This window comes from Pelophylax lessonae (assembly GCF_965119305.1).
Source record: "Pelophylax lessonae genome assembly, chromosome: 4".
NCBI lineage: Eukaryota > Metazoa > Chordata > Amphibia > Anura > Ranidae > Pelophylax > Pelophylax lessonae.
The window spans coordinates 72,753,754-72,765,936 of NC_138771.1; the positions used below are offsets into that span (position 1 = coordinate 72,753,754).

Genomic DNA, 12,183 nt, shown 5'->3' on the forward strand with positions numbered 1-12,183 from the left:
GTACAGATTTCGGGCGACAAAAATCAGATGAGCAAGACTGGGCATGCTCAGAGAAGAAAAAACACACGGAAAGTAAACCAGAACATGACATCACTTCTGAAGTTGGTTGTTGTTGGCCGACAAAATTTGTGTGCAGTCTAGAGCACATTTCAACCAAAACAACAACATTGGACAAAAGACGGCCGATCAGTCGGCCAACAATCGGTGCGTGTGTACGAGGCATAAGGGCCAAAAATACATTGACGTCTATAACTGCTCTTCTGAATTTGTGGTCTACTGTATGTCCAGCCAGGAGCTAAGGGGGGGGGGGGGGAGATTATCTCTAAAAAGCAAGGCACAGCTTTGGGGGCAAATTTTGCCCCAGCTATGCTAACCTCACCATGAGGCTGTGGGAACCCAGTAATCCCTTTGCGGCAAACCTGGTTTTCTATGGTAGGTATATTGATATAATCATCATCTGGGATGGCACCATGAGATCAGTATCAGATTCTGTTGCCCATTGTAATCCCAACACTTTTGGCCTGCCTTACATCAGTGGCTGATCCCTCGTCCTTATGTTTTCTAGATCTGGAGCTTTTTCACATCAGTTCTACAATTATTGCCAAAAAAAATTACCAAACCCACAGCTTGGAACTCGTTTTCTTTATTTTTCTAGTCGTCAATCGCCACAGATGGGTCTGCAATATCCCTAAAAGCTAGTTCTACCACATCAGATATAACTGTACCAGATTACTGGACTAAAGAAACAGAGCCTTAACCTAAAGCAAAAAAGGTCATCTTCCCCATTTTATTGATGAGGCATGTGCTTTCTACATGACAGCATTTCCTCCTCAGTCAAAGGGTCCAAAAACCAACCACCAGGTTTATTACCCAGCATCATGCAGTACATCATAAAACAGAAAACAAAAAAAAACAAAAAAACTGGTTGGTCTTGACTCAGGATCTCCATTTGACATCCATTTCTACACTTTCCCAAGTTCGCATATAGAAACGCTCCCAGCGTCAAGCGCAAAATTGCACCCAGCAAAATCAAATCTCAATCCAAAGTTACTTCTACCAAACAACTCACCCCCATTCCTTTGGTGGGTGTTTCGTTGCAAAAAAATCTTAAAGTCACACCTGCGCATATATTCCTCATGGCAAAAAACCTTTACAACTAATGGTAGAACTTTTATCATTGATTCATTTTACAACTGTTCCACGACATATGTTGTGTATTGCCTGTCCATGTTGTAGGCTCTATGTTGGGAGAACCATTAGGACTTTATGGGCAAGGTTCAGAGAGCATCGGCAGTTGGTCCAGGAAGGCAGTCCCAAACAGTGTCCTACGTCATTTTGCTGATCACAAATCTATTGCTGAACTACAGGTGTGGATCATTGAGCCGATACCAGATAAAGGGTTTCCTATGCATAATCCTTTCAATACCCTTATACATTTTTTCCAGGTATTTGGACTTGTGTTTCATCCTCCGAGTTAACCACCTGCATCTTGTAATGTGGTGAGTAAATAGTTATGTTAGTAATTGGTCACCATCGAGATTCAATACGTTTGGTCCAGTTATTCACGGTCACAAATTCTCTGGGTCCTCATAATTCAGTATGAATTATTACACTTCAACCCATTCCAATTCTTTTTTGTAGTAGGGTCTTATTTATGGCCAGATGGTGTTTTGTTAGTTTTGCATGGTTTATTTTTTAACCACTTGCCGACCGCCGCAAGTACATATACTGCGGCGGTCAGCCCCTCACAGGCAAAGTGACGTATGGGTACGTCACTAGCCTGTGAGGCTCTGGGGAGCGAGCACATGCGCCGCCAGAGGCACGCTCCCGCGCGGTCACGGTCCCCCCCCCCGCGCTTGTGACCGGCGGACCCGATGTCTGCCGGTCACTCTGCGATAGTCAGTGCAGAGGGAGAAAGGCAGGCGGCTAATGTAAACAAGCCGCCTGTCATTCTCCCCTGTGTAGAAACAGTGATCATACGGTTCTACTATGTAGGACCGTTGATCACTATTCCTACAGCTCAAGCCACAGCCAATCACAGTTAGAATCACGCCCCTAGGGACACCACCCCTCCCTAAAAGTTAACCTTCACTGCCAGTGTATTTTTACAGTAACCGTGCATATGTATAGCACTGATTACTGTAGAAATGTCACTGGTAACCCCAAAAGTGTCAAAAATGTCAGTCAAGGGTCCGATCTGTCCGCCCCAATGTCGCAGTCCCGGGAAAAAAAAAAATTTTAATCACAGATCGCCGCCATTACGCGTTAAGAAAAACAACAAAAAGGACAAAAAACTTTCCCTTTGTTAGTAAACGCAATAACTTTTGCGCAAAACCAATCAAAATACGCTTTTTGCAATTTTTTTTACCAAACATATGTAGCATAAAACAAATTGGCCGAAAATGTAAAAAATGTGGATTTTTACATTTTTTTTTTTGGGAATTTCATATATAAAAAAAATGTGATGTGAAAAAGATTGTTATTTTTGCAAAATTGACGCTCTTTGTTTAAAGCTCATGATAAAAAAAAAAAAAAAACGGACGTCAAATTTGTTTGGGTACAGCGTTACACGACCGCGCAATTGTCCGTTAAAGTCACGCAGTGCCGAATCGCAAAATACTCCCCGGTCAGGAAGGGGGTAAAATCTTCCGAGGCTTAAGTGGTTAAATATTTTTGTTCTATTGTTTTTAAATTAAACTTGATTATAGTTTTACAGCAGCAAAATTGTGTTACTGTTGAACATACAGCCGTTTTATTTACATTTAATGGTCCGTTTGGATCCAGCTCTACAAATCTATTCCACACCCGTTTTATTGTTCTTCCAGCTCTGTTGAGCCCATTTAAGACTGACCTCTCCCAACAGCCATTTAGATCTGAAGAAAGAGCAGAAACTTTGAAACCCTTCATCTGACACGTCCAGACATCACCCTCCAGGACATTTGGAGTGCGTTCCACGCTGGTTTCCATACTGTGCAGCAGGGTCCCCGGCTGGCTCTTCCACCTGCCCTGCAGTTATAGACCCCGGGACCCTCCCGAGTGACAGACTTTTTATACTCCTGCCTGTTTATTCTTACATCATGCGAGTAGCCATTTGGCTGACACTTAATAAAATGTCCTTCCTGATTTTATCTGCTACACTAAAGTCTGGCGCACCTCATCTTTCTTTTGCCTTCCAAAGTACTGCTTCAGTTTAACCACTTTACCACCAGAGGATTTTGCTGTCTTGCGTCCAGGCCACTTTTTGCGATTCGGCACTGAGCGACTAACTGACAATTGCGCAGTCGTGCGACGCCGTACCCAAACAAAATTTATGTCCTTGTTTTCCCACAAACAGCTTTTTTTGGTGGTATTTGATCACCTGTGCGATTTTTACTTTTTGCGCTATAAACAAAAAAACGTTTATTTTGAAAAATAATAATATTTTAACATTTTTTTTATATGAAAATCCCCCCCCCCAAAAAAAAATGTAAAAATCTAATTTTTTTTTAATTTTTGGCCAATTTGTTTTCTGCTTCCTATGTTTGGAAAAAAAAATCATAAGCATATTTTGATTGGTTTGCGCAAAAGTTATTGCGTTTATTAACTACGGGAAAGATGTGATTTTTTTTTTTTTTTTTTTAACGCGTAATGGCGGCAATCTGCGATTTTTTTGCGGAACTGCGACATTGCGGCAGACAGATCGAACCCTTGACTGACATTTGACACTTTTGGGGGTACCAGTGACATTACTACAGTAATCAGTGCTATATATGCACTGTTACTGTAACAATGACACTGGCAGGGAAGGGGTTAATTTTATTGGAGAAGGAGGGGTTAAGGTATGCCTGGTGCTTATTAACATGTGGGGGGGGGGGTGACTATGTGACACAAGGACAGATCGGAGTGTTCAGCTATGCTGAACACTCCGATCTGTCACTCTGTCACTTAGGAGATCCGGCGCTCTGTTTACACAGGCGGGCGGATCTCCTCACTCGATTCCCCGATGATCGGGGAAGAGCGGCGGCGATCGCCGCTGCTCCTCCCCTGGCCCGACTCCCGCTGTGACTGAAAACAGCCGGAGAGCACCTCCGGCGGCACGCGAGCGCCGCCTACAGGGGGAGGAGTCCAGCGACATAGGTCTACGTTGCAGGACGGGAACGAGCCACATTGCTGCAGTAGCAGCAATGTGACTGGAGGTAAAATGGTTAAAAGGGAGCTACCACCAGCATGGGACATAGTACCTCATGGACTATATGAACTTTTGCTATTCATATGCGATTTTACTAGTCCAGGATTTATGCTCCTTTCTTGGTCATCTTCATTGATTACAGTGTTCCTTAACCCATTCTTTGTGCCATGTTCTGTATTGTTAAATACAATAATTCTTTAAAGAGGCACGCTAGAAATGAAATCCAAGCTTAAAGCAAGGCTCCATCCAAATGTAAAAGCTCCACTTGTGTGCCCCCCCCCCCCCTTCACTTCCTGATTCCATGAGTGAAGATGCCACAGGAGTCGAAGGACAGATCGGCTTGGGGTGCCAACATCGCAGGTTTCCTGGACAGGTAAGTGTCCTTATATAAAAGTCAGAAGCTACAGTATTTGTAGCCATCAACTTTTTTCCCCAGGATGAACTTCTCTTTAGACAATTTTGCAGCAAGCTGTCCATAAACCACCATTTAACAGGAAATCACCTATACTAAAACAAAAGACCGATAAATGGGTCTACATGTGCAACTCTTCTCTGCAGTAGGAAACCTCCCACAAGACTGCAAATATACAATGTAACCTTTATACAGTGGCCAGACCATAAGGGAAAAGAAAAAAATTAGTAACCCATTAAATAAACTTGAATAAAAACTGCTACCAAAAAAAGGGAAGATTACCAATTTACAGCCGAGACACTGTTCAGGATTAACTTAACCTTAAAGCGGTTGTAAACCCTATAAAAAAAAAAAAAAAAAAAAAAATTAAAAAACCTGCAAGACAAAGGCATAATGAGCTAGTATGCATCGCATACTAGCCCATTATGTTTAACTTACCTTAAAACGAAGCCCCGACACGGACCCCCGGACATCGATGCGGGCGCTGCCATGATCCCTAGTCGTCTCTTCCGGGTTCGGTGGCTCCGGCGCGCTGATTGGCCGGAAGAGACGGCTCCAGCGCGCTGATTGGCCGGAGCCGCGATGACGTCACTCCCGCGCATGCGCGTGGGAGTGATTTTTCCGGCAAGCTCCCGGCAAGTTAATTGAAGGTCCCCCCGGACCTTCAGAGCGCATGCGCCGCTCGCGCGAGTGGCTGCATGCACTGTAAATATCTCCTAAACCGTGCCGGTTTAGGAGATATTATTTGTACCTACAGGTAAGCCTTATTATAGGCTTACCTGTAGGTAAAAGTGTCAAAAAGCGGGATGCAACCGCTTTAAGCACAATTTCTAAAACCACCAAATGCATAGAGACTACACTTTACACTCTTGTTCAGGTCATAAGAACATTTTTTGGATCTAAAGTCAATTTCTGTTACAGATAGGCAATACAATCCTTATCTGGTTATTTGCCATCCATGTTTAGGAAATTCCCTTTCTTCCCCAAGAAACCATTGACCTCGGAGGAGTATTTAATAAACTGTGCGCAAGAAAACCATAAAAATACAGTTTCAAAAACAAATATGAAGCAAAGAAATATATAAAGGAAAAAAATATGCACATACTACTAAAATGTTTTCTATAATCCATTGAATATTTGATGATCAAAACAAACATGAATGGAGACAAACGTACCATAAATGTTCCACTCCACCTCCACTGGACACTTCAGTAATGAACCACATTTTAAAAAGGCCAATAGTGTAGAGTCCCTTTAAACCAGAATAAGCTGTAATGACCAGACTAATTCCCTCAGAAACCTCCAAAACAAGAAAACACCCTGCTAGATGGCTCAGGAAAAAACACTCCCATTAAAAAGGCATTAAAAAAAAAAAAAAAGCCAAGCATAGGGAGCTGTCAGCACTGAGGAGAGCGTACTCCAGCATCATGGACTGGACGATTTTATCTCTGGCATCAGCTGCAAGTGACTTCTTCAAGTTGCCCATTGATGGATGAACTATTTGTGGATGCTTTTTAGAGAATATTTTTTTGGATTGATTGGTTTTAGAAACCGAGCATTGTTTTTTCTTCCTCTTTCTAAACTATACTATGGGGACTTTTCTTATTCCGATGTTTCCAAGGAACGGAGTCGGATCATGTTTTAGAGCTTATCCCAGCTGTAAAAGGGACTCTGCACTATTGGCACTGTAGATTGTTAAAGGTCCAATGCCGCAGGCGAGAGATGGGAGGTGGATTAGAACATGGTTTCACATCTCCAGTCATGTTACTATTGATCACAAAGGAGATTTAATGGAGATAAAAAAAAAAAAAAAAAAACACATTTTTCCATTAAACCTCCTTTGTGACACACACACACACACCCCTTTGTGACACACACACACACACACACACACACACACACACAACCTCCTTTGTGACACACACACACCCTCCTTTGTGACACACACACACACACACACAACCTCCTTTGTGACACACACACACACACACACACACACACACCCTCCTTTGTGACACACACACACACACACACACACTCCTTTGTGACACACACACACACACACACACACACCCTCCTTTGTGACACACACACACACCCTCCTTTGTGACACACACACACACACACACCCTCCTTTGTGACACACACACACACACACAACCTCCTTTGTGACACACACACACAACCTCCTTTGTGACACACACACACACCCTCCTTTGTGACACACACACACACCCTCCTTTGTGACACACACACACACACCCTCCTTTGTGACACACACACACACACCCTCCTTTGTGACACACACACACACACCCTCCTTTGTGACACACACACACACACACACACACACACACACACACACACAACCTCCTTTGTGACACACACACACACAACCTCCTTTGTGACACACACACACAACCTCCTTTGTGACACACACAACCTCCTTTGTGACACACACACAACCTCCTTTGTGACACACACAACCTCGGTTTTGAATTATTGAAACCATTTCAATTTATGGTTTGTTGCACACACTGATTGTTAGAGCATGGTACAATATACTTTATTAGCGTATTTGCCACACCACCTGTTCAAAAAAAAAAAAAAAAAAAAAAAGACCGGATGTGAAATTTATCACTTAATCGTTGTGACCATGATCTATCCCAACAGGGAAACAAACTGCAATAAACCTCCAATGGACCACCTACCACACTATCTAAAACAAATTTAGAGTAAACTTTAAAGCAGAGCTCCAGGAATTTGAAGACTGTCTGCACACTGCGTGGGTTGAATGCTTGTTTAATCTTCGGGCACAGGGATGGAGGTGTATTACATACTTTATTCCTCATTCCAGCAGGGCCCTTAGAGTTATGCGATCGCTTCAGTACTACCTCTAAGTTACTTCAGGCCCTGGTTGCATGCTCACCTCACATACAATGCAGGGTTAATGGGTCTGCACTGCATGATGGGACACCAAGGGACTTAAACTGGAGAAGGGCTTGCGCAAGCAATAGGTAATGCACTAGACTAGCATTTCACCACTGCAGTGTGGTGGCCTCACTGCAAGGGTGTATTTTATCAAATTACGGGAGCTCGGCTGATCTCAAGCAGGATGCAAACGTGTGGTGACAATAAGCATCTGGGGGGGGACGACAATTTCTACACACCACACTATTTGCATATGCAGCAGATCAGTTATTGCTATGTACAAAACCAAATGACTCACATGTTGTCCTGGATGAACTTCTTAATTTTATGCGATGTAATTTTCTCATCTGCTGGGAAGGAAACGGTGCTCTCTTCAAACTTGTTTGCAAGACGAGGTGGACGGAACAGAACGACACCCCTACAAAAATCATAAATAGTTAATGGATTTATATAACCAGCTTCTGTTCCATAATTCCTCTGCAAGTCAAATCAGTGCACTTACTCTCCATTTGAGTCATATTTATTCACTAGCTCATCGATATCCGTGTGAGCAAACCGGTAATTCTCCCTCAGAGTGTTGGCAGCCTTCAGGAACTCCTGATGGGGATCGCTGTACAGACTACGGAAGAAACCTACAACAGAATGGACACATTTTCAGACTGCTTCTTGTCATGAAGACATTTTTTATTGAGCTGAGAGATTTATATACTCACCAATCACAGAGGCATCAGAATCTGCAACAAATTTCTCAAACTCCTCCAAAGAGCGCAGAGCCACTGATGCAGGGCCAGCTTGCTTCTTCATAGTGCTGACAATCCCATCTAAAAAGGGGAGGAATTAAAGACAATTGCAACACTTATTGCAAACTGCTGGAAAGTACTTCTAAAATTTGGAATATTTCGTAGAAGTATTCACAACTTGTACTAAACCTGCATGTTATATGGATTTAACCCCTTCCCATCAACCATAAGTATATAGATGACAGCACAGAGATGGGCCTTATTCCAAGTGTGTGGCGGTTGGGAGTTAAGATTACACAACCAGCACTGTCACTGACTGCTCCTGGTCAGGGTTATCAGCAGCTGGTAGGAAAAGCACCTATGTTACTATGGCTTTAGTGACTTTACTAAAGCATAAATATAGAATACTTAATTTTAGTTACCAACAAAAGCTGGGCCTGGAAAGCACACTACTAAGTTTACACCAAGAACTTGTTTCTGCAGTTAAACACCCTGGTGTCCTGCTTGCCTACAGAAATAAAGCTACTACTAAGGCCTCTTTCACACGGTCCGCGATCCCTGCTGATGACAGCTCCGTCTCTGCTTGCAGAGCGGAGAGGGAGGTGTCTCAGCCCCCGCTGCCCTCTATGGGGGGGGGGGGGGGATCGGATGAGAGTGGACCGCCTGTCCGCTCTCATCCGATCCCTGAACGGATGGAAAAATAGGGTTTCCATCCAGATTTCACGGACCGGATCGGATACGGATGGCAGCGGAGGTGTCTCCGCTGACATCCGCTGCCCCATAGAGCTGCATGGAGGATCTGATCAGATCCGCCTAAAAAAAAAAAAAAACTGACAGGCAGATCTGATCGGACCGCCCGTGTGAAAGAGCCCTAAGTGTTTTACTTAAACTGGAGTGCAAAACACGGTGTAGATGTGCATTGTAGCCAGCTTGTAACCAGTTTGTTCAATTAGGCTTTGAGCCTTGGCTCACACTAGACGTGCAAATTCACTGCAGATTCTGCAACACACGCAACAACCCGTTCATGTAAACCCGATTGCAGAGTATGCGTTTGCAATTTGCAGAACTGGATCGCATATGTGGTCAGAAGCCATCTGAGGTCACAGCCATCTGATCCAGTTATCGTGCGTGGGAGGGAAAAAAAAAAAAAGTCATGGTAGGCATGAGTTTGAGGCAAATAACGTGCGATTTAAGCCATACAAATCCATGGCTCAAATCACACCCTAGGGACACCCAAGGAGAAAAAAAAAAAAAAAAATTCCCAAAAGGGCTAAATGTAGCCAGCCATGAAAAACTGGAGCTCACCTACCAAAGAACAAAAAAAAAACCCTCAAGTTGGCAAAGTTGCCTCCACACTGCCTCTGCAACAGCAGCCTGCAAAACGTTGCGGTCAAAAGCATCCACAGATGCGAATACATCCAGGTTGTAAAACTTTGTGAATGTGTGCACAGACGGCCAGGTAGTGACCTTGCAAACCTGGACCACTAACGCCTGATGACGGAAGGCCCAGGAGGCACCAAACGCCCTTGTAGATGTGCCCTTACAGGGAAAGGAGGAACCTGACCCTTGATGGAATAGGCCTGCACCACCATCTGCCAGATCCATCTTGAAATAGTCACGGCAGATGCGGCCTGCCCCCTACGAGAGCCATCCGTAAGGACAAACAAGGAATCAATTTTCCAAAAAACGACTGATTAGGCAGAAAAAACTGAAGTCCTATAGCAGAAAGTGGGAGTATACCCCCTAGGATGGCCTTATGGGTGTAGTCAATTTCCACCTAGTTTCCTACTCCTATGGTGAGAAGCATAACCCAAGGGTCAAAGAAGATATGGAGCAGTGTCCTCTCAATGAACGAAAGAGAAACTTAGATTGTGTTTGGATCTTTGGATCATAGTAATAAACACGATTTAAAAAAAAAAAAAAAAAGGCTTCGGGCAGTTGAAGTCCTAATATGCACTGCATACTAGCACATAATGACACTTACCTGAAAACTAAGCTCTTCTGCAGCGCGCTGTCACTGTATAGAATTTCTCATCTTCACCCTGTCCTTCCAGGTTCACAGGCTTTGGCTGTATGAATGGCCGAGCTGCGATGACATCACTCTTGCACGTGTGCAGGAGTCACAGCCGCGGCAGTGCCATCCATCCAAAGCCTAGTGCGCATGCACCAGTGATTTCACCAGCCGATTCTATAGTAAATATCTACTAACAGAGCAAGTTTAGGAGATATTTACTATACCCTATAGGTAAGCCTCATAGGCAAAAATCAACCAAGGGCGTTTACTCCCACTTTAAAAACAAAATCAGGAGATCCATTAACATTTATCCCCAAATAAAATTCCATTTTTGGTTTTCGGGCAAATGCATTTTCAGTTCGCTACCAAAATATTTAGTGCAGGAATGATATAGATGCCATTTCATTTGCACTGGTCTGTTACTACCTGTATTTAGCTATTGCAGCATCAGACCCATTATGTAATTTTTACTAATAGTTGCACCCCGTGGGTACGGAAAGTATTCAGACCCCCTTAAATTTCTCACTCTGTTATATTGCAGCCATTTGCTAAAATCATTTAAGTTCATTCTTCTTCCTCATGAATGTACACATAGCACCCCATACTGACAGAAAAACACAGAATTGTTGACATTGTTGCAGATTTATTAAAAAAGAAACAGAAATTTCACATGGTCCTAAGTATTCAGACCCTTTGCTGTGACACTCATATATTTAACTCAGGTGCTTTCCATTTCTTCTGATCATCCTTGAGATGGTTCTACACCTTCATTTGAGTCCAGCTGTGTTTGATTATACTGATTGGACTTGATTAGGAAAGCCACACACCTGTCTATATAAGACCTTCCAGATCACAATGCATGTCAGAGCAAATGAGAATCATGAGGTCAAAGGAACTGCCTGAAGAGCTCAGAGACAGAATTGTGGCAAGGCACAGATCTGGCCATGGTTACAAAAAGATTTATGCTGCACTTAAGGTTCCTAAGAGCACAGTGGCCTTCATAATCCTCAAATGGAAGACATTTGGGACCACCAGAACCCTTCCTAGAGCTGGCCCTCCGGCCAAACTGAGCTATCGGTGGAGAAGAGCCTTGGTGAGAGGTAAAGAAGAGCCCAAAGATCACTGTGGCTGAGCTCCAGAGATGCAGTCAGGAGATGGGAGAAAGTTGTAGAAAGTCAACCATCACTGCAGCCCTCCACCAGTCGGGGCTTTATGGCAGAGTGGCCCGACGGAAGCCTATCCTCAGTGTAAGACACATGAAAGCCCGCATGGAGTTTGCTAAAACACACCTGAAGGACTCCAAGATGGTGAGAAATAAGATTCTCTGGTCTGATGAGACCAAAATAGAACTTTTTGGCCTTAATTCTAAGCGGTATGTGTGGAGAAAACCAGGCACTGCTCATCACCTGTCCAATACAGTCTCAACAGTAAAGCATGGTGGTGGCAGCATTATGCTGTGGGGGTGTTTTTCAGCTGCAGGGACAGGACGACTGGTTGCAATCGAGGGAAAGATGAATGCGGCCAAGTACAGGGATATCCTGGACAAAAACCTTCTCCAGAGTGCTCTGGACCTCAGACTGAGCCGAAGGTTTACCTTCCAACAAGACAATGACCCTAAGCACACAGCTAAAATAACGAAGGAGTGGCTTCACAACAACTCCGTGACTGTTCTTGAATGGCCCAGCCAGAGCCCTGACTTAAACCCAATTGAGCATCTCTGGAGAGACTTAAAAATGGCTGTCCACCAACGTTTACCATCCAACCTGACAGAACTGGAGAGGATCTGCAAGGAGGAATGGCAGAGGATCCCCAAATCCAGGTGTGAAAGACTTGTTGCATCTTTCCCAAAAAGACTCCTGGCTGTATTAGATCAAAAGGGGGCTTCTACTAAATACTGAGCAAAGGGTCTGAATACTTA

The 12,183-nt window shown here is 43.8% G+C and overlaps 1 protein-coding gene across 1 annotated transcript in view; it reads right to left on the bottom strand.

The window, feature by feature from the left end:
* The window catches only part of PDIA3 (protein disulfide isomerase family A member 3), a 54,809-nt gene that overhangs the window by 25,695 nt on the left and 16,931 nt on the right, over positions 1-12,183 (bottom strand). The window contains exons 4-6 of the mRNA XM_082252748.1: positions 8,225-8,332; positions 8,014-8,143; positions 7,810-7,929 (exon numbers count right to left, since the gene is read on the bottom strand). Coding sequence (XP_082108874.1) covers positions 7,810-7,929; positions 8,014-8,143; positions 8,225-8,332 — 358 coding nt within the window. The remainder of the gene's footprint in view (positions 1-7,809; positions 7,930-8,013; positions 8,144-8,224; positions 8,333-12,183) is intronic.